The sequence below is a fragment of the Stegostoma tigrinum genome, chromosome 28 (genome assembly GCF_030684315.1).
Source record: "Stegostoma tigrinum isolate sSteTig4 chromosome 28, sSteTig4.hap1, whole genome shotgun sequence".
NCBI lineage: Eukaryota > Metazoa > Chordata > Chondrichthyes > Orectolobiformes > Stegostomatidae > Stegostoma > Stegostoma tigrinum.
The window spans coordinates 12,262,494-12,285,264 of NC_081381.1; the positions used below are offsets into that span (position 1 = coordinate 12,262,494).

At 39.6% G+C, this 22,771-nt stretch overlaps 1 protein-coding gene across 5 annotated transcripts; it reads right to left on the reverse strand.

The window, feature by feature from the left end:
* Window positions 1-2,214: 2,214 nt before the first annotated feature.
* On the reverse strand, window positions 2,215-22,338 carry LOC125466560 (cyclin-L2-like). Of its 5 annotated transcripts, XM_048561159.1 has the most exons (11): window positions 22,092-22,338; window positions 19,641-19,715; window positions 17,031-17,140; window positions 13,185-13,305; window positions 10,411-10,475; window positions 7,926-8,025; window positions 7,220-7,324; window positions 6,982-7,123; window positions 5,737-5,857; window positions 5,343-5,435; window positions 2,215-3,593 (listed from the first exon to the last, which is right to left on the reverse strand). In XM_048561159.1, exons 1-11 carry the CDS (start codon window positions 22,296-22,298, stop codon window positions 3,230-3,232), a joined length of 1,503 nt encoding a protein of 500 aa, XP_048417116.1. In that variant the 5' UTR covers window positions 22,299-22,338; the 3' UTR covers window positions 2,215-3,229. The 5 variants fall into 5 exon arrangements, with proteins under 5 accessions (XP_048417116.1, XP_048417117.1, XP_048417118.1 ...); XM_048561160.2 differs by lacking the exons at window positions 13,185-13,305; window positions 17,031-17,140; window positions 19,641-19,715; window positions 22,092-22,338 and adding an exon at window positions 9,770-9,783; XM_048561161.1 differs by lacking the exons at window positions 10,411-10,475; window positions 13,185-13,305; window positions 17,031-17,140; window positions 19,641-19,715; window positions 22,092-22,338 and adding an exon at window positions 9,645-9,758.
* Window positions 22,339-22,771: the final 433 nt, after the last annotated feature.

A 22,771-nucleotide genomic window follows, 5' to 3' on the forward strand; every position in this document is an offset into this window, starting at 1 on the left:
CGCCACTGAAGAAATGTTGCTAAATTTGAGTCAAGATGTTGTGGGAGCAGTGCTAGGACTCCAGCTGTTTACAATATATATTAATGACTCAGAAGAAGGTAGTGAATGTACTGTAACCAAATTTGCAAACATTAAAAATAGGTGGAAGCAGGTTGGGAGAGGGGTACAAACAGTTAACAGAGAGAGCAAATTACTGCAGATGCTGGAGTCTGAATGGAAAACAAAAATGCTGGAGTTCACAGCGACTCAGGCAGCATCTATGGAGATAAAGTAAGCCAACGTTTTGAGCCCAGATGACTCTTCATCAGAGTTGAAGCTTGGAGGGGGTAGCATTTATGCAATAGTGGGGATAGGGAGAGGAAGAAGAGGTGGGAGTGTTTAGGGAGAAATGACATTGATAATTCAGATTAAGTGATCAGAATGAGAGATTGGCAAAACAATGGTGTGTCTAACTGCCAGACTGGAAATGACAGACAGTCCCACTGGGATGGGGGACTGTGGGCGGTGGGGGGGAGAAAGAGAGCAGAAGTGAGACAGTGACGGAAGGCGTAACATTTCTCCCCGAATACTCCAACCACTCTTGGAAACGAGATGACTGACTCCCTGCAACAATCAAAATCAATGGACCGGAAATGTTAACTCTGCTTTCTCTCTACAGATTTTGTCAGACTGCTGAGTTTCTCCAGCAATTTTTCTGTTTCAGATTTCCAGCTTGCAGAGCTTTGTCTTATTATATCATTGAACAATTGTTGCAGTTCATCCATGCACTTAATAGTTGCCCTTAACTTTTCACTAACAATCCTTTAAGTAACATTCCTCATCTTTCATAGCCAACTCACACTATTTCCTCTATTTAGATTCCAAAACTATGGTCCTGAATGAAGCACTCCACTCAGTTTTGAAGAATTCCATCAAATATTGGTGCTCATCCCCAAGGGCCTCACACAATTACATCTCCAATTATTCCTTCCTCATTACACAATACGTAGTCTAGGAAGGCCTGTTCTCCAATTAGTTCCTCAATATATTGGTCCACAAAACCATCCTGTATACACTCCCAAGAATTCCTCCTCTATGGTATTAGTAATGTGCCCAATCTATATGCATATTAAAGTCACCCATAATTACGCATGTTTCTTTATTGCATGCTTCAGATTTCCTATTAAATGCCATTTCCAACGTCACCCCTTCAGTTTGAGGACCCCTACTGTTTTTTTTGCCCCTTCCATGTTTCTCAGCTGTACCATACAGATTTAACATAGTTAAGGATAACAGTCGTTCCTCCCACCACCCCGCCAACTCTAAGAATTGGGGATGAGCAATAAGACCATAAGACATAGGTGTGGAAGTAAGGCCTTTCGGCCCATCAAGTCCGCTCCGCCAAAAATGTCATTGTAGTTATCATCAACGTCCTATGAACAAATTAAACAACTGAGAATTGTTGCAATCATGTTATGAGCTTAAATGTGCGTTATGCTGTCATCCAACTGGCCTTCAAAACATTCGAAAGTTGTGGCACTCCCTAGCAGAGAGGAGCATACCTCCAAGTGCTTAGCCAACTGGCATCAGTAGCACATGGTCACAAGCAAAACTCTCCTCCTCCTCACTCAGTGATGCTAACCTACCAGCAGGAATAAAAATAACGGAGGTAGAATGTCTAGGTTATTTTTGCAATTAACATCTCCTTGATTAATTCAAGGAAACATGTCAGAAACTTCAAAACTGCAGGGTTCAATTTTTGTTTTATTGAAAGTCTACTAAACTAAAGGCTGCAACTGCCCAGGAATAAAAAGAAAATGCAGCTTCAGTTACTCCTCCCCCACTTTACAAATAAGCTCCTTTTAATTTACAAAAGAATTTGAATTACATTTTCAACAATTATGATCAAAACAGTAGTTAATCTATCAGGTTCGATGCAGCTAGCTATGTTTACCTCATCAGTCAGTAACTTTATGTTAGTAGAAACAGAGGAAACAATACAAAAGGGCTTATATTGCAGGAAAGAGATGATGAATTTACTAAAAAAAAATTACTTGTAATACTAAGATTTTGATTAACTTATTTAGCCATAATGCTTGAGCTGTGGTCTCATGACATTTACTGGTGTACAGCACTTATTAATTCAGCCTGAATCTAAATGTATTCATTTGTTATGGCAATGTCATTAAGCCTAGAAACTCAACAGCAACTGACGACATTGACTGCACCAGCGAGTTCTAGTTAAAAAAATTTATTTACAATATATGCATATTCAAATTCCGTATGTAGTTCATAAAACTTACATATTCAAGGCACATGTATGTTTGCTGCACTACATTAGAAGTTTTATGTACAATATCTCCTGGTTGTAAGCAATTCATTTTACTTAATAGAACAAAACATGTACACTTGAACAGACAATTATCAGTTACAAATAACCTTCCTGCCCCATCAAAAAAAATTTGAGAATCTCTTTACAAATATTAAGTAACCATTCTGAGGTACATTATTACTTCCCAAAGAAAAATGTTTAAAGTACTTTACATAACTACAAAGACCATGGCTTCTTTCTGAAAAATACAACAGTGTATGCAGCAGCAAAATAAAAAGTAGCCATGTCTCTCTTCTGCAAAACCATATCACCAATCCTACTTTAATGGTCAGGACCAAACAAGGGGCAGAAGTATGTAATGACACATTTGAAAGGAGCTTTCTTTAAATTAAACTAAATGAAATTGGCACCTAACTGCACAGCCATTCAAACGTGCCGAGACAACACTGAACGCAAAATGTAGTTCACAAAATTGAAGCTGACTGCTTCAAAGAGGGCAACTCACTCTCCTCTCCCTCCAATCCTCCAGGTGCATTGCACATGTCTGTTTACAGCCCTATATACAAACAGTTAACAGAAAAGGAAATTTTAAATGTCATGTTAACACAAGAAAGTTTTACAAAAAAATAATTTACAAACTCTGAAAATAATATAAAGCTGTGTAAACCGCACACTACCAAGGTTTATCAGAAAGTATTTAATATGAAACTTATCAGCAGGTGGTGAGATACCATGAAAAAAAATTAACAGGGATGTCAGCAGGAGCCACTACATTGGTTTTCAAACTACATGCAGTGCAATTTACACAACTAACCCTCACTTCTCTACTGGAATCTCTTTAACAAAGGCTTGCTTAGAGATTGTACAAATCCTGAATAATACAAAGTTAAGTAAACAACATTAAATAAGCTCCTTCCATCACCGCCGGTGTCTGCTATGGCCAGAGTGGCTGTTGTGATGTTTCGTAGACCTTTCATAAGATCGTGATCGATCATGCCTCCGTTCTCTGTGATGGCTTCTGCTTTCTTTGTGTTTTCGAGGAAAATCTAAACGCTCTCTGGATCTGCTTCTAGATCTAGACAAACTTTTACTGTAGCTCCTGCTGTGTGAACGCCTGCGTTTGTGGGAATTGTATTTGTATTCTCGCATATCATCATATTCCTTGACCTTTGGCCTGCCAATGTAAGGGGAGTTTCGTTTGTGTCGTTGTGGAGGGGAATCACTGCGGCTTCTTGAGTGGCTGCGGGATCGAGAGCTGTTAGATGCAGAACGGCTTCTTGTTCTGTTCGCAGGTAATAAACAAAAAAGAAACAATTCCAAAGCACAAATCAATGCATAAATAGAATCAAACTAGACAGAATTGTAAGGTTATGCTTCAAGGGGCCATTCAACCCATCCAGTCCATTCCAGCTCTCTGAGATCAACTCAACTATACCCACACACAAACCTTTTCCCCATAGCCCCGCAGATTCTCTCCTCAATACCTTGTTGAAAGCCCTAATTGTATCTGCCTCCACACCACTGTCAAGCAGTGAAATTCTAACTATTCACTGTATTTGAAAAGTCTAAAAGAATTCTCCTGAACAAGGTCAATCGAAACAACAAAACCAGAAAATGCATAACTACACCAAGACTTTTGAAACACTAGCTCAGTCAAATTAGTGACTAGCAGTGTTAACAGCAAACGATTGGTGCTGTTTGTCAACTTTCAATGTTAGCCATCTTTAACAGGATCTTATGGGCTCCAGTCAAGCTCACAACAGTGTCAAGATGTTTCATTCCTGGAAAAAAAAGACATTCCTTTACATCCACCTACTAACTGATTCAAATTGCTAAGAAATTAGATTAGATTAGATTCCCTACAGTGTGGAAACAGACCCTTTGGCCCAACAAGTCCACACCGCCCCTTGAAGCATCCCAACCAGAACCATCCCCCTATAACCCACACATCCCTGAACACTAAGGGCAATTTAGCATGGCTGATCCACCAAGCCTGCACCTCTTTGGACTGGGGGGAAACCTGGAGCACCCGGAGGAAACCCACGCAGACACAGGGAGAATGTGCAAACTCCACACAGACAGTCACCCGAGGCTAGAATCGAACCTGGGTCCCTGGCGCTGTGAGGCTGCAGTGCTAACCACTGAGCCACCGTGCCGCCCCGAGTGAGTCTTTCAAGGACAGTAAATTACTTCTTAGTGCACCAAAATAAGAAAAATCTTTTGAGCAGGAATGAAAGAAACACATCTCGCTTTTTTACAAGCTTGCCAGATAAATATTGTACAGTGGTGATATCTATTTTTTTTATTAAAACAGGATCTACTGCTTCCAGAAATATGGTCAACCTTTCCAAAAGGAAAATGCAAACAGTAGCAGATCTGTCCAATTTCCAACGATTAATTTGCTAATTTTGATGAATAGGACAAGACACTCTCAACTATCAATATCTTTATAATCCAGTGGGGTTTCCAGTGCTATACCCTTAGATTGGTGATGCCTGCCTTCTGACTTAGACAACCCTGGTGGGGCTAATGTGGATTAAAAAAAATCACAACACCAAGAAAAACTGTAGTCTTTATATGTTCCTAAAGCACCAAATCATTTAGTCAGGCCTAATTTCTTACATAGCTTTTTGACACTGCTTAATAATGCTCCATGTTGCTTCACAGGAGCATTATCATCACTGTAAAAGCAGGTAAACAAATACAAGATGTTGGCTTAAGTGTTTCTGACACAGATGCAAATGCATTACCAACTGAGCCACGTATCTCTGGAATCTCAAAAAAACAAAGCCTTTCTCTAGCATCAGCATCTATTCTTCTATAATGTGCCAACTATAGTGTAACAAAGTCAAAATGGTATTTCACAATACAGTTTCAGTCAACACTGGGCACTGGTAAATTACCAAATATTCCTTGTACAAATACTACTTCATTAAAAAAGTGCACTTTTACACTAGCACAAGAGAAATACCTAGCAGAGGCAGTGACACAAGTCAGTGAAAAACTAACTTGGGTTTAATGCATTACTTACCGCCTCCGTGGAGAATGTGACCGGGAGCGAGACCTTGAGTAACTCCGACCTTTGCTTCTGCTTCGACTTCTGCTATTCTTCCCCTTTTGAACACTAGAAAAAATTTTTTTTGAAATTGTAAAGTAGGCACCTATAATCCTGACAAAACAGAGAGATTTTCTTTTAAGGAAACAATTCTGGGTTCAAGAAACTGTGCAACTGGTGATTTCTTTTCAGGAAACCAATAGATGACATCTTACAAGAGGCAATTTTCCCGTTAGTACAGAAAATAAACTATTTAAAGCATTTAAAGTTGGTCATTACTAAATATTAAACACTTACTGTAACTATTCTGAAACTAGAAAATGCAATGCACTATAATTAACAAAGATATATATGGTACATTCTTACTAACCCATTAAAAGGACTATTGGATCGGGGCCACTTTTCTTCCTCATCCAGTTTTCGTCTCGCATTTTTCATTGCCTGAATAGATAGCGGTGAAGGTTTTTCAAATTTTCCATCTTTGGGAGAATCTATAAAGCACAACACAGATCATTTACAGAAAACCTCAGGCATTCACAATGGAACAAACATGTTCAATTAGATCATGGCTGATGGAATAACTCCAACTTGACTCTAACTCTTAGAACCCTTGCCTAAATGAGCATTTCTACCAAGAGATTTTACAGTTTAAATTAAGTCCTGAAACTAAAGGCTCCTTTCTACTTTAAAACAAAAAAAGGGGGTGTTTTCCAAAAGGTACCCATTTGCATAACCTGAAGTGTTTCCCAACATTGTCCATACTCGCTTGAAGATTATCTCCCCTTGCTCTGGACGCTCCCACAGCTCTATTAATTCCCTCAAATTACCTAAGCAAAATCACAATCAATCGTCTATGCTCATCGCAAAACAAAACTAACCTTAATTCAGTCTGTCCTCATTACATACCTCTTTAGTTTCAGTATTGATGCAGGGTAAAGAGCTGAGGTTACACAGAACCTCGGTTAATATCTCCTATTGGAGATCATACAGGATTCCATATAACCACTAGTTAACCCCAAAAACAAAGTTTCCATCACTCGAAAACTTTTTATTTCTGCTTTTGTGTGGGACCCTCCAAATGACTTCTGTAAGTTCATACACTCGCCTATCCACAATCATACAAATATTCTCACAAGATCAAACTTGACTGGAAAGATAAAACCAGATTACTCAGACAGGACCTGTAGAAAACCCATGTTAATCAGCTGTTCGACAAATGTTCAATCATACATATTTGACAGATTGTAATAACTTTCCCACTAACTTGAATAATAATTTAGTTTGCAGGCATGTCATTAAGAGCCTGACAGCTGCAATGTTTTAAATCTAAAATGCACAATTCCCAAGTCGGGGGAATTTGGAAAGCTATGACTAAGGCATTTAAAATTCTACCGTTGATATATGTAGGCCACAATAATGATTCAATTACCACTTTGAACACTGGGGTTTTTCTAAGATACTGACTAGTTATAAGTAGAAATGCGTACAATTAGCAAAGCACTAAAGGGGAAGGCATCAAATCAAGGTTTAACTAACTAGCGTCTAGCGTTCAACTTTCAAACAACTCATAACAAGAGCAATGGCAAATTTAATCTAACAAAGCGAAAGATCGCACCTGGTTTTGACGATGGTGAGAAGCTAGGTGGAGCATCTAATGCAGGTGTACCATCTGGCAAAAGACCTTTTGCTTTAGCTTTTGCTTCTTGAAGCGCCACCTTTCGCTTTTCAACTTCACTGTCAAGGTGTTCTAAATTTGCCTACAAGAACAATTAACATTCTAAATTAAGGAACAACTCTCCTTTTCAATGAAAATGAACAAAAAAAAATCAAATTTGTAGGCCAAAGATGCAGACCTTTTTCCTAGTGTAGAGCTTTAAGATTTTCACACAGATTTCCTTCATTTCTTCTTCACTTGTTCCAAACAGTAGAAACCAATGCGGACGATTCGGAAGTGGAATCTGCAAAAGATTTAGCCAACCTACATGATAACTGAACTCAAAATTACTTAAGTTTAGCCTTCTAAATCTAACTGAATATACATGCATTAATCTCAACTTTCTACTAAGACCTCTCTAGTACCAATTTTCTTCAGCAAACACAGCATGGTCTGACGTGTATTTATTTTTAAAGAAACTTCACTATATCAATGCCTATATCCTCTTCCGTTAAAACTACAAAGTGGCCAAAAGACAATACATTACCTAAACTCAAGCCTCTTTCAAGAGGCTGTATCCAGGCACTGAGTAGAGCAATCCTAAATCACACAGACCAAAATTATGAGGATTTAATCTGAGATATGTGTTGGTCTCAGCCAAGACATTAGGTCACTTCTGTTTTAGATACAGTATGGAAAAGAGACCAAAAAAAGTCAGGACTTCCAGGCACTTGACAAATATGGCCAGGATATTAGCAGCAGTTGGCAACAACCAATTCTCGTATAAAAGACAGCCAGGACACTGGACAGTTAACCAGAAACTTTTAGAACAGCATCCCAGCAAGTTGCAGCAGGTTCAGAATCTGATAAATATATATTTGAGAAGGAAGATGATGTTCACGAACCTCAAGAGCCCTAGCAGCCAAGTAGATGCATGCACAGGCAATTGTCTCTGGGTGATACCGGACAAACACATCTGTCCGTAGGCTGTCATTCATATAATTCCTGAAAGAGACAATGAAAATGTTGCGGCAACCCACCCATTACACTGCTAAATTCTAAATGTAACTGCTTCAGGTGAAAAGTTAAAAAGCCACACAGGGTTGAAAATGCTCAATTCTCTTATTTTACAACACAATCAAAAGTAGAAGAATAAAAACAACAAAGAAAAATTAAGTTAAAGAATCTGGAGATAACCAAAACATTCAACCAAACGTGCAAATGCATTTGTCTACAGGTCAATTTTTATCTAGCACATTAGCCAATTAGAAACTATAGCTCAAAACTGAGACAGCTCCACGAATATCTGTCAGACAAAACAAATCTTAAAGTGCCAATTGCAGGTACTCTATCACATTTAGACAATTTTGATCCAATAGCCTAGGTCAATGCAGTTTCTGTTCACTTCTTAACTTTCATTTTCATACCCCCTTTTAAGTATACAATCGATATTACATTTTCTTTTTTAAAAAGTTAGTAATTTCATTTGTATGAGAAAATGTGAACATTCAGAGAGATTAATCAAGTCTCCCTGCACAGTAACTTGGCCCTGAAGATTAGTATTCCAAGCGCAAGCATTCACAGTTCCAGATCTGTACCAGAATTATGACATTGTTACCAAAAACAGGTTACTGAAGTCAATGTGTACATGAATTGCTACAAGTGAAATAGCAACTTCATATTTGTACTACTGAAAAAAAAATTGTGGCAATTTATTCTTCCACAGCTATATTGGACAAGCTATTAAAGAAAACCCTGCATACAGAGCACAAATAAGCATTTTGATCCCTGTGCAGTAAGGAACACAAAAAGAAAGTAAAAAAAATGCAGAGAACCCATTTTAACCTCTGTGCTGATCTACTGGCCTGCTCTCATGTGATAAACCAATACAACTCAAGACGTGCAATGTAAAATTAAGACACTTAAAACATCATATTTAACGGAAGTCTTGAGATAATGATCCATGCTAGAATATCTGAAGTTCTTCTCTCCTTGATCACAAAAGCATGTAAATCGCAAACAAAAAATTTGTTTTTTCCATGCACCAACAATATTCCAGTGATTGATATCTTCAAGCCTGTGCAGATCAAAGATCAATAATATGACTTGATTCTTTGCAAACTTGAAATCAGTCTTTATCCAATCTCAACAGGGTACGCAATCAAGTATTATGAAAGCACTCCTCTTCATAATAGTCGTATTTGGTGCAAATACTTAGTGACAGCACTTTCAATTCTCCCCCGTCTTCATTAGCGACAACAGCACAGAATAATTCTTCTTGTTCACAGTTCAAGTGCTCAAGATTCAGCCAAATCAGAAACTGAAAGCTGCAAGATATCACAGGTGCTGCACAACAGTCAGAAGAGTTTCAACAGTCTCATTAACAGTCTTTTGATTAGGTTTTCTTCCATTACAGCAATTAATAAAAATAGGCCATTACAAAATTGTTTATAATAAAACATGGATAACTATTAAATATAAACATTAAAATTTACACTAGAAACATTACTTTTAAGAATTTAACATTTTACATTTATAAAACAGAAGAACATTTCAATTATATAAATATATATATTTAAAAATTGTTTAACACAAGAAGCAGTTGGCCAGTTACTATATACCACCTCTCACTAGACAGTCAGCCTTCTTGGAGGAGAACCTGCAATGGATTGGTTCAAAGTGGCAGCCAGTTAGGGCCATCCTGGCATCAAAGTGCTTGGAGGGCAGTTCAGAAGTCTTAGTCACTTACCATCAGGGTCTACCCTTTGATCGAAAGAGTAGAAAAAAAGAAAAGTTAAAATGGGTTCTCAATAAAGCAAATGCTACACCAGCCATAAAAAGACTAGTGAGCAGAAATATGAAATTTTATCCTAGTAAGATTTTGTTTTACATAAATCAGGTAGATATTTGAAAAGTAAGAATTAATGGTCTAGCAAATCACATTTACCCCACCCCGCACTAAAATTGATCACAACATTTTATTGGTTTGATTAATTAAAGTCACCAAACAGAAGTTGTTACAGGTATGTAAACATGTCCTCACTTCTGCCCAGGCACACTTAGCAAGTTCACTTTGTGCTGTCTTTCTCACATGTTAACCGTCTAACCTTGACTTTATATCAAGGGAGATGAGTAACAAAAAAGATATTTCTATAAACAAAAGGAGTCACTGTTCGCATTTCCAAAGTGTTTGGATCAATCATTGAATGCTCTCTGCATTCCCTTGTTGACAAGGCCAGCAAAACCCTAATCAAAGGTTACCATCCTGTCATAACCTAGGGAAAGGTAGACAGTGAAGGGCTGGAGGATAAGGGTAAGCGAAATACATGGATACATATTTCTGCCACTGTCTTTGCTGGTCATCAATCAAGACAAAGAAAATCAACTTACCATGCAGTTTGGACCAGAGGCCGGTTACGTTCACATTCTAACACCTGAAGGTACATAACGATAATCTGGAAGATACAGGTTATACAGTTACAACTGAACCTCATTTAGTAATTAGTGGAGTGGTGTTAAACAGAACGTAATACACCATTAATTCTGTCCATATGTGTCATTTCAATTGATTAGTTGTTTTCAACTAACCTACAGTGTACAGATTTGCATTGGAACAATTAGTAGAATTCTACTTTCATCCTTGATCAAACTTCTGCAAAGTCTCTAGAGTCAACTGGCTCCATCTCCAAATTTCCTTGTGATTATAAAATAATAACAATCAAAACAATTCTGCAAAGTAGAACATCTCTGACAGTAAAGTATATGGCTGTAGCTAAAAATTACCATCATGTCTACTATCTCTCATTTAAACTGCAGGAGAAGAAAAGTGCATATGATCAAAACTGCAACATAAGGTTTACTTAACTACTGGAAGATGGTGGTGCAAAATAAAGACGGTCATATATTTATACTACATGTCGTTTCTTTCCTCAAATGTATTTGCCAATTTTAACAACTTCCCTCAACTGTAGGATTGTGAAACAATTTTCATAACTATAAAAATGAATAAAATAAGGAAAACACAAGAAACTATTTTATTTGCCAGCATTACATTCTAAGTTATGCATGCATACTTCTGTGCATATTCAGTCTGCACCAATTCTGATCCCTTAGCATAAAAGTATTGGCAGATCCCTGCTAACCTCAATCTACATTCAGCCAACAAATATATATAGTGTGCCAGATGTGGATGAAAGAAAAGACTTGCTGCTTGCCATATCTGCGCTGCCTCTATGTCCTTTTAAGGTCCTGCATATATGGAAGAACTTGCCCAAAAAAAAATTGCCAATGTATGCAAAAGTACATCAGCAAACAAACCAGCCTACAAAGTAAAAACTTCAATACAGATTTGTACACAAGCTTTCCTTAGCAAGAATTGGCATTTTATGCCTTGATCAGCCAGCACTTACTCCACATCCTTCCGACGTTTCTACATGGCTTTGGTTTCAGATGTTAAATTCCATTGGTCTAACATCCAGGGGAGAGTCTCAGTTTAAAGTTCAAACAGGAACGTGTAAAATATCTACCACATCATATACACAAGGTCTCGATAACCAAAGCACAGCAGTTCAGCCTATACTGGTGGCGACAATGCTGTAACTAACTGTATCATGTGGCCATGTTGATTTTTTATTTCTTGATTGCAACAGCTCAATCCCACAAAAACTAGAACCATTAATCCAATATTAAATGGAACTAATTTGTTTGAACTTCCAACTTTAACTATTATGCAAGCATTACACAATTTTTAGCCTTCCCACAACTCAGCTAGGCAAGAGAAATAATACCCTTGCTAATTTACCTTTCAAACAGATGATAAGTTCTCCAATTCTGAATGTTCACAAACCTGTCATAACAATACCTTTCTTCCTCCACAACCTAACCTGAACATTCCCAGCATTTTCAGATTTTCTTTTTGAGAGTCCAAACACTTTCAACGCTTTACTTTTTAATCAAATACAGGGAATTCCTCATTTACAAATGACAACATTTCATACTGGGGTGTATCAATATTAAATTTAAAAGTCTGACATACCATGTTTCCTCATATCTAGAGACAATCGTTTTATATTGCATCCTGGCTTGCTAATAGATTCAAGGAAGGAACTTGTTCACAACTGGGGGGGCTGCCTGCACACCGTAAGAACCATTAAAACTCAGTATTCAAACCAGTTAAGAGTCAAAATTCAGAATTAAACAAGTTTTACCAACAGTAGAACCCTCACGTCGCAAGAAATCAATGTTCATGGCGATGGAATAGTTTTTTTTTAAAAAATACTCATTAATCAGATCTGGGCCAGTGATACACACAATCCACAACCCATTTTAATTACCAGTGGAAGTGACAGTTAACCCCACTTTTGAACTTCTGTAATCCACATGGTGCAGGCACACTCAGGCCTGTGAGGAAAGGAATTCCAGGATTTTCATCCAGAAACAGTGAAGGAATGTCAATATATTTCCAAGTCAGAGCAGCATGTAGGTTGGAGGGGAATCTTGCAGTTGGAGTTTGCATGTATCTACAGCCTTTATTCTTCTAAGTGGTACAGACTGCAGATTTTCAAAGTACCAAAGGAGCCCTATCAAATTACGAGTATCTTGTAGATGGTACATAATACTGCCACTGTGCCATCATGAAGGAAGTGCATGTTGAAAGCAAGAACAGGGTCCCAATGTTTTCTTGAGCAGTGTTGCAGCTGCGCCCATTCAGCCAAGCAGAAGGTATTCCATCACACTTTTGACTTTTAAGCAGTGTTGTAATCATCAAACTTCAGTAGCTAAGGAGCACACCACTGCAACCGAACTGCATTTACACAAATACATGTGTGTCCCTGCTAAAGTATGGAGCAAAAATGAATATTTCTGACATTGTGCTAGAAGGAGCCAAAGGCTGTAAAACAAACGGAGCAAAGAAACTGGGCTCAATTAACCTCTTGCACAAACACTGAGTTTAGATCAATCACAAGTCTTCAATTAACTACTTGACTGAGATAACATACAGTTGTAAATGAATGTAAGTCTATAGCTTTAATGTTTGTGGTTCACTGTTGACATGAAAGAAGGAGTGACATTGCTCTGCTATCCAAATTAGCACTCAAGTGAACAGAATTTAGATTTAGAAAAGAAATCTGTTAAATCTTAAAAAGCCAGTCAAACTGACAAACCTTGTGAGGGTGCTTGACGTGAACACAGAATCCCAGTTCCTTTAACACTCGTCTTTCTGCTTTTATTACTTGGTTTTTTAGGTTCACATAGCTTTGGTCCAAAGGAAGTGGCGTAGGAGATCTTTAACATAAGAGAATACCATTAGTTCAAAATATTTGTCATTACTGCCCCCAAACCCCAGAAACACTGGATATGTCAACAGTCAGTAAACATCAAACGTTTGCATTAACCAGAGCTAGAGCTTTCAGACCCCAAATGCCCAAACTCATACACTCCAACATTTGCTAGCTTTTGAGCAGCATGGATGCAAATTGACCAAAAGGCCTTTATCTGCATTGCACATCTATGATTCTGCAACTGTGCTCAGTCAGGCAGACAATTAAATATCAAAGATAATGGGAACTGCAGGTGCTGGAGAATCCAAGATAACAGTGTGGAGCTGGATGAACACAGCAGGCCAAGCAGCATCTTAGGAGCACAAAAGCTGGCGGTCTCGGCCCGAAAAGTCAGCTTCTGTGCTCCCAAGATGCTTACGTCTGTGGCCAGCAAGGTTTTGGAAAGAATTCTGAGGGATAGGATTTATGACTATTTGGAAAAGCATAGCATGATTAAAGGGAGTCAGCATGGCTTTGTGAGGGGCAGGTCATGCCTTACAAATCTTATTGAGTTCTTTGAGCAAGTCACAAGACAGGTTGACGAGGGTCTAGCAGCGGATGTGGTGTACATGGACTTCAGCAAGGCATTTGATAAGGTTCCCCACGGCAGGCTCATTCATAAAGTCAGGAGGTATGGGATACAGGTGATTTGGCTGTCTGGATTCAGAATTGGTTGGCTGACAGGAGGCAGAGAGTGGTTGTAGACGGTATGTATTCTGCCTGGAGGTCAGTGCTGAGTGGTGTCCCGCAGGGCTCTGTTCTTGGGCCTCTGCTCTTTGTAGTTTTTATAAATGACTTGGATGAGGAGGTTGAGGGGTCGGTTAGCATGTTTGCTGATGACACAAAGGTTGGAAGTGCCATTGATAGTATCGAGGGCTATTGCAGGCTTCAGCGAGACATTGACAGAATGCAGAGCTGGGCTGAGAAATGACAGATGGAGTTCAACCTGGATAAATGCGAAGTGATGCATTTTGGAAGGTCGAACTTAAATGCTGAAGGAACAGCGGGATCTTGGTGTTCAAGTGCATAGCTCCCTCCAAGTTGCCACACACGTGGATAAGGTTGTTAAGAAAGCATATGGTGTTTTGGCTTTCATTAACAGGGGTATCAAGTTTAAGAGCCGCGAGGTTATGCTGCAGCTCTACAAAACCCTGGTGAGACCACACTTGGAATATTGTGTCCAGTTCTGGTCGCCCTATAATAGGAAAGATGTGGAGGCTTTGGAGAGGGTGCAAAGGAGGTTTACCAGGATGCTGCCTGGACTGGAGGGCTTGTCTTACGAGGGGAGGTTGACTGAGCTCGGACTTGTCTCTCTGGAAAGAAGGAGGAAGAGAGGGGACCTGATCGAGGTGTACAAGGTAATGAGAGGCATGGATAGAGTCGATAGTCAGAGACTTTTCCCCAGGGCAGGATTGACTGCCACAAGGGGTCATAGTTTTAAGGTGTTAGGAGGAAGGTATAGAGGAGACGTCAGAGGGAGGTTCTTCACCCAGAGAGTTGTGAGCGCATGGAATAGTTTGCCAGTGGTAGTCGTGGAAGTGGAGTCATTAGTGACATTTAAACAACTGCTGGACACGCACATGGGCAGCGGTGAATTGAGGGGAATGTAGGTTAGGTTATTTTAATTTTTGTATTAGGATTATTCCACAGCACAACATCGTGGGCCAAAGGGCCTGTACTGTGCTGCACTTTTCTATGTTCTATGCTGCTTGGCCTGCTGTGATGATCCAGACAATTAAATATACTGGCCACCTGAAGCAAATAATGAATAGAACTTCAACAACTTTATGGCACTTATAAAGAGGCATGTGGGGACACTGAAAATGCTTATTTAGTGATAAGCTCCCTTCTTGAACAATTGCAGTCCATTTGATGCGGGTAGACTTGATGCCATTGAAGAGGGAGCACCAGAATCTTGACCCAGTGGCAAAAAATGGAGTGGCAATATATTTCCAAGTCAGAATGCTGAGTGGCTCAGAGGGAATGCAAATGTTTGCAGGTGTGCTACCAAATATTTTAAACTGGATGGGGTCAAGCCTCTTGAATGTTGTTAGAGCTACACCTATTCAGGCAAGTGGGGAGGATTCCATCAGTCTCCTGACTTTTGTCTTGTAGATCGTGGACAGGATTTTTGGGAGTAAGAAAGGGAGCTACTCATTGTAAGTTTCCTAGACTCTGTCCTGCTCTTGTAGCCACTGTATTTATATGGACGGTTATTTCAGTTTGTGATAAGTGGTAATAGCCCCCATCCCCTTTGCACGTTGACAGTGGTGCATTCATCAATGACAATGGCATCTAATGTCAAGGGTTGATGGTTCAATATTCTCTTTTAGAGAGATAGATCTACGGCACAGAAAAGGCCCATCAGCACATCCTACCCGTGTCAGTCAAAAACCACTACTCTAAACCCATTTTCCAGCTCTTGTTCCATAGCCTTGTATGCCTTGGCATCACAAGTGCACATCTAAATAATTCTTCAACAGTGTAGGCTTTTCTCCCTACCACCAATAAAGGCAGAGAGGTCCAGACTCCAACCACTCGAGATGATTCCCTCCCCTCCCACCATTTTACTGTTGACCAAGAGTAGACTGACTGGCCAGTAATTGGCCAGGTTGTGTATAGGACTTACATAGAACATAGAACAATACAGCACAGAACAGGCCCTTCGCCCCTCAATGTTGTGCCGACCTGTGAACTAATCTAAGCCCCTCCCCCTACACTATCCCATCATTATCCATATGCTTATTCAAGGACAATTTAAATGCCCCTAATGTGGCTGAGTTAACTACATTGGTAGGCAGGGCACTTCATGCCCTTACCTCTATGAGTAAAGAACCTGCCTCTGACATCTGTCTTAAATCTATCACCCCTCAATTTTGTTAACTGGACATCTTTCACATTGTTGGTTAGTTTAAAGTTTCTCTTTTTAAAGTAATGTGCTGGGCTCCCCCCTTGTACGGGATGAGGTTCGTTGTTATTTAATTGTCCACTGCTTGTGGATGTGGCATGACTTAGGTCTGATCCCAGTGGCATAAATTATTTAACTGCCTATCATTTAACACTTATTACTTGGAAGCCAAACAGTGTAAGTTTTGAGCGCTAACGGAAGTGAGAAATCAGCTTTACGTCCACATCCTTGTTTTCAGAAATTGCTTCATGAGCAAGCGTTTTTATGGGAACGATCCATTCCAAGAATATGGGCTCAATATAGTTCCATGTTCTACTTTGAAAGTACTACTCAGTTTTTTCTATTCATTTGTGGGATGTGGGCATTTTTTGGCTTGACATTCAACCTTGACATTCTTGCCCATTCCTAGTTGCCCTTGAGAAGGTGTTGGTGAGCTGCCTTCTTGAACCACTGCAGTCCTCCTACTGTGGGTTGACCCACAATTTCTATTAGGAAGGATATCCAGGATTTGCACCCAATGACAGTGAAGGAACAGCGATACACCTTGGCACAGATGAAATAAGAATTTTCAGACAGTTGCTGAATTCAGAAATAAGAACTCAGTATTATGATTAGGATCAAATCAAATATTTGCTACAAGTCTGAAATTCTCAAATTTCAGCTAAAGTTCAAATATTTCAAGTTATGAGGTTATTGAGAAAAGCAGCCCTTGCAGTAATGAACTGATCATCACTTCAGGCCTGTTTTTATAGTAGCTAATCATCTAAACATTCACAACTTACTTCTTCTCCCTGAGTTTTCGCAAATGATGAAATACATTAATGACATCCCGAATGCGCCTTGGGTCTTCTTCAATTTTAGATGCCAAATGAACACATGCCATCGATAATATCTATTGTGGGAGGAAAAAGATTGGCATTTTCATTTTGTTAAAGCGATCTATTTACTGTCTTCCATCTGTATTTTCTAATCCCATAAAGTACTTGCCAAAATGCCTTCATTCCTAAAGTGATGAGCCTATGGAATTCTCTGCCACAAGAGGCGGCTGAGGCCAAAACATTGGATTGTTTCAAGGAGTTTGATTCCTTTAACACTAGAAACTAAATCCAAGGGTATGGGATGAAAGTAAGAACAGGGTACACCAAACGGTGGAGCAGGCTCAAAGGGTTGAATGGCCTATTCATGTTCTTATTGCCCACATTCCAATCACACATTCCTCGGTTCACCATCGACGCATCTGCTCTTTAAAATGAAAACAAATTCCCCATCTGATATTTCCTGCCATTGCTTACGATGCACACTTCACAGACAATGCTTTCTGAAACATGTTAGTTTTGTTGCTGCTGCCATCATTAAGCAGATAGATCTTGAATAATAAACAATAGGTATAGCTCATAAGTATTCAAATTCAGATTGTGTGGACAGCCACATTGTTGCACAAGCAAATCTGCAAGTCAATTTACGGAAGGCAAGTTGCATCAACAGCAAGAAAATTAACTGAGATAAAATAAAAGGCCATTGTACTCCTTGTGGCTACTGTATGACTCCACAAGATCATGGAGGAACATCAAAAATCGACTCCATTTTCCTGCCTAAATCTCACAGCATTTCACCCCGCTAATGCCTGTAAATCTAGCAAGCTTGGCTTTGAACATACTAAACTGTACAACCACAGCTATCTGAGATAGTTAGTTTCAAGATGAAGACTCAAACCTTGAAACTACTGGCACCAGCTAGCAAAGAATGGTTCTCAGCATTGATCTTGTCAAGACCTCTAAGAATTTTATATGTTATCCTTCTAAATTCAAGTGAATAAATCCATTCCGCTCAAGAAGAACAATCACATCTTTTTGAATAAATGCAAGTGTCTTCTAACACTAGCAAGGTGGCCAAATCTTGTATTCCAGAATAGACTACCAAGGTTCTAACAATTACAACAAGGCTTCCTTCCTCTTATAATGTGATGCCCTTGTAATAAGGCTAACATACAATTCCCCTAATTACTTATTATCCTATACTAACATAAACCTTATGATTCATATGTAGGACACACAACGCTCCTTGTGTATATCGACATTTTCCAGTTTTGCATTCAAAAATCCTACTTTCCTCATAGTTGCTACCAATGTCACTTTTGCCTATGACATACCGTCTGCGCTTAGTCTATACCAACTTTTTCCCTCTTTCTGCCCTTTTCATGAACTAGCTTTTCTCAAAACATTTTGTGCCAGAAAACTCGTATATTTTACACTTTGGATCTAGAACACCAGATAGTTACATTCTAAACATGAGTTAAAATAATCTCTGCTTACCCTCAATTAAACCCTGTCAAACTGTTAGAGTTTCTAAAAATCCGTATAATAATATGTCTGAGGAGGTTGACTAAAATAGCTCTGCAGACTAGAAATGCATGAGGGTTACTCTGCAGCCTTTGCATCACATTTTGTAAAGTCCACCTTAAAAACTTTCCTTTTCCGCAATATTTGCCATTCAATTCTCCTATTGCCCAACTTGTGTCCCCAGAGTAGATGCTCCTACTCTACATGGCACTACACCATTCAGTACATCATATGGTGCCAGTATACTAGAAAACAAAGTGAAAGCCTGTGTTACTTTCCCCACCTGCATCACAGCAGCCTGAAGCACTGGCAAAACTTATTTCCTGTCGGAAGGGTGGATCGTTAAGCTCCGTGCCTCACTGTGTTGCTCACAGTATCTCCAACCAAACAAGAAAATTAGAAGAGAGAAAAGAAAAAATGCAAAAAAGACCAGCCCAGATCATGTGACTTACTGTGAGCAATGGCATACAAGATGCATATAAATAGGCACAACATTCATATTTTTATAAACACCATCATAATCACTTCAGGCTACTTTCAACATACACACTCGTACTTACTGTAAAATGGGGGAAAATCTGTAATTGGAAGTCTACTTTTAAGCAATCACAGAAGCTTGACTCACAAAACAGGAAATTAATCAAGACTTTCTAAAATTGCTACAAAAACAGAAAACTTAGAGAAACTCAGAGAAAACTTAACAGCATTGTGCACTCAAACAGATGCCAATAAAGTAGATTTGACATACATTAAATGGATCTACAGGAGCTTCATTACTACAACAAAATGAATATTTGCACTAATTTAGGTCTAATAATGGCAAGTGTGACGCAGCGGAGAACCACTAACTGAAAGCTGAGTTACTTATTTGCAGTGTTTACTAAGCTTGCAGGGCACATCTAATTGATTCCTCAAGAACAACTATGACTGGCATGTACAGCCTCCATCCCCAAGTACCTGTCAACCGCACTTGATCAAACAACCTTCAGATTATCCTGATAATATTCTGAATATTCCTTTGGAATCCAGTTTCAGCTCAAACTCTACACTTACCTCCATAGGATGCTTCACAAAGGATTTTGAATAGAAGAAGCGCTGAAATAAAACTTGTCCAGTTGCCATCGCCACCTAATCCACAAAAAGAACATTGTCTTGTAAATTCATGTGGCTGTACGTGGATTCAATATTAATAGAAACTTTATATGCTATTTTTATTCGCACATGGGAAATGAACATTACATTAATGCATTCGCAATCTGAGAAAAGGTCACCAAACCAGAAACATTAATGATTTTTTTTCTTCACAGATGCTGCCAGACCTGCTGAGCTTTTCCAGTAACTTCTGCTTTAGTAATTGCATCATTACACATCTCTAACTGCCCAGAAAGCGAGCACAAAGAGTCAATCACCCTATGGTTTTACAGTCACATGTGGGCCAGACTTGGTAAGGTGACAGATTCCCTTCCCCACAGGTGAACCAGATGAATATTTACAATGTTTACAAAGTCACCATTAGGCTAGCTTTTCATTCCAGACTTTTAAAGAAATTGAATTTCACCATCTGTCATGGTAGGATTCCACGATCCCAAACTCTGGACCTGAAACATTATACAAGTCAATTTGGATCATTACGTTTCTGATTGATTTTGCGGGGATTTAGTTTGGTCCATGCAAATCCATAAGTTAAATAAAAAAGCTAATTTAAAAACTTTTCAGCACACTTTTGAAATACAGTAGTGCCTCTAATTAGAAAAAAAATGATTAGGCCATTTGCTCCCTCAAACCCAAATGATCATGATTAATATGACTGTGACTTCAATTTCACATTCCCGCAAATTCCAATAAACTTGGGGCCCCTTGTTTGAAAAGAACGTATGCACCCTTCTCTAATAATAGACAATGATTCAGTCTCCACGGCTATCTGGAAAACTGAATACAACAGACCAACTCTCCACAGAAAAACTCTCAATCTCCATCCTAAATAGAAAAGCCATTGGTTTTAAACTCTGTCCCCAGTTCTAGGCATTCCCACAAGGGGAAACATTCTTACGGCATGCATTATGTCAAGTCCCGTCAGGATCGCCTATCAAATAGATCAGTTTAAATGACACTGACACTTTATCTAATCTTCCTTTACAAGATAACCCCAGATTCCCAACCAGTTAGCAGTTGAATTAACCTTCTTTGTACTTCTTCTAATGTACACAAAACAGCACTTAAATGTGATGACTAAAACTGTACCCAGTACTCCAGTTATGGTCTTACTGGGGGTTACTGCAATGAATGCTGAAATCAGAGCCCCAACTGAAAATGTCAGCATGATGTTTTGCAAAGCTAAATTTAAATTCATCTAACAGGAAGTGATTGAAAGCTGGATTGGTATAACGTTCAAAAGCAGTGGCAGCCACCTTGCCTGGCTTAAATATGACTCAAGTCAGATATTGTGCTGGCTGACTTTTGATGCTATGCTAGCCTGCACCACAGGGCAGTCAATGATTCTGGAAATTGAAAATGAAATTCTCTCCAGCACAACAACCCCCTCACAGGACAATTAAAATAGGCAATAAACGCAATCATAGCAACACTGATCACACTAAATAAAAATTCCAAATTTGAATACTAATTCTAATTTAGAAATTTTTAGGACCCATTGCAATTAATATCCAAATTTTGTTCCAAATTGAACTGTTCCAGGGACACAAGTGTTAACGCAGTATAAACTTCAATTAGTCTGCCACTGGTGATCACCTGGAGCAATTTGAGATGAGGAAATTAATACTACCAGACCACAGGATCCTAGTGACTCATGCACATATGTTCTAGTATTAAATACAGTAATACAGGATTAAACAGTGGTGTGCCAGAATTCCCATTGTTCTTTTTTGGGAATGGAGGGTGGGGGATCTCCCACAACATGGCTTGGAGCCAGATCTTCAGACTCAAACACCAGGAAATTGAAAAATAGCCAGTCACACTAACAAAGAAAAAGTTAAAAATAGCAAACGTACAATAAAACTACATTTCAACCACAATGCTAACTGGATTCTATACTTTTGTAAGTAAGTTCAGCCAATCTGAAAGGTGATTTCAGAAAACCTACAAGTGGCCTTGACCCAATTTCCTGTTTTTCACCCACACAGACGACGGCAGCACAAAGCCATTGAACTATTTAAAACTACACAGCCTTTCCACCTTTTGATATGTTTTAAATAGGGGATAGCAAATTAGTTAAACAAAACACATTAACTCAAGATTTTTAATCTGATGTTACATTGAACAGATTTAAAAGCTTCAGTTATTCCAAGAGGCCGCCATGGTTTCCATTGACACTCACCGTCTCTTCCTCCCTCAATGTGAAGATCACAATCTCGATAACCCACCCACACCGAAATAAAGAGGGAACTACAGCCTAGACAGACGTTCACGCCAGAATACAGCAACTGTTCGGTCCAGTGGCTTCAGTGAAGCCCAAAGCTAGAGCAAAAGCGATGCCCCAGGCCCTACCTGAGGGAGTTTCAACAAAATGCCGGCGGCCTGGATTAACTCGCATCCAACTATTCTCAGGTCAATCTCCACCTCCGGATCGAGGCCGTCCGACACGGAAGCCGTCAGGGAAAGTTTCTCCTCGGAGATCAGGCAGTTTTCTAGAGTCAGGGCGATGCTGGAGTACAGTTTATCACCGATCAGGATACCACTGCCACCGGCCGCCATTTTGTCCGCCTCTCCGCTTCGTGCGCGCCAGCTCCCACCCGGGCCGAAGCCGTCACTTCCGGTCGCTTGTACGGTGGTACACACCCCAACAACCCGCTACAACGCGATTGGTGAGAGGCCTGTCCGTCTTTGTCCGGGGGCCAGCCGCTGATTGGACCAGGTTGCCAGTCAATCACTATGTGGTCCTCCCCGCCTTGCTGCGCCATGTTGTTTGAAGATTTTCCAGGGTTGGAGCGGGATCTGTACTTTCCGGAATCACCTTCTCGGAATTGAATAGTGTCCCGTTTTCAAATTCGACGCGATGGCGGGGGGTGGGAGTTGGAAAGAAAGGCAGTGTCAGATGATCGCCCCCGGTTTGAGTCATCCCGTCAAGGTGAAGGGTATGACGCAGGTGAAAAATAAGACTCCCTTCCCCCTTGGGGGAGGGGTCGTTCATGGTCAGACTAGACTGCAGAGTTCGTGATTTTTAAAAA

Excerpts from the sequence above, each read along its gene's own strand:
- LOC125466560 (XM_048561159.1), bottom strand. The coding sequence starts at position 22,298 with ATGGCGGCCGGTGGCAGTGGTATCCTGATCGGTGATAAACTGTACTCC. Across the intron at positions 13,306-17,030 it reads CGAAAACTCAGGGAGAAGAA|ATCTCCTACGCCACTTCCTT; the intron begins GTAAGTTGTGAA and ends CTTATGTTAAAG. Across the intron at positions 5,858-6,981 it reads CTCACCATCGTCAAAACCAG|ATTCTCCCAAAGATGGAAAA; the intron begins GTGCGATCTTTC and ends TGTGCTTTATAG.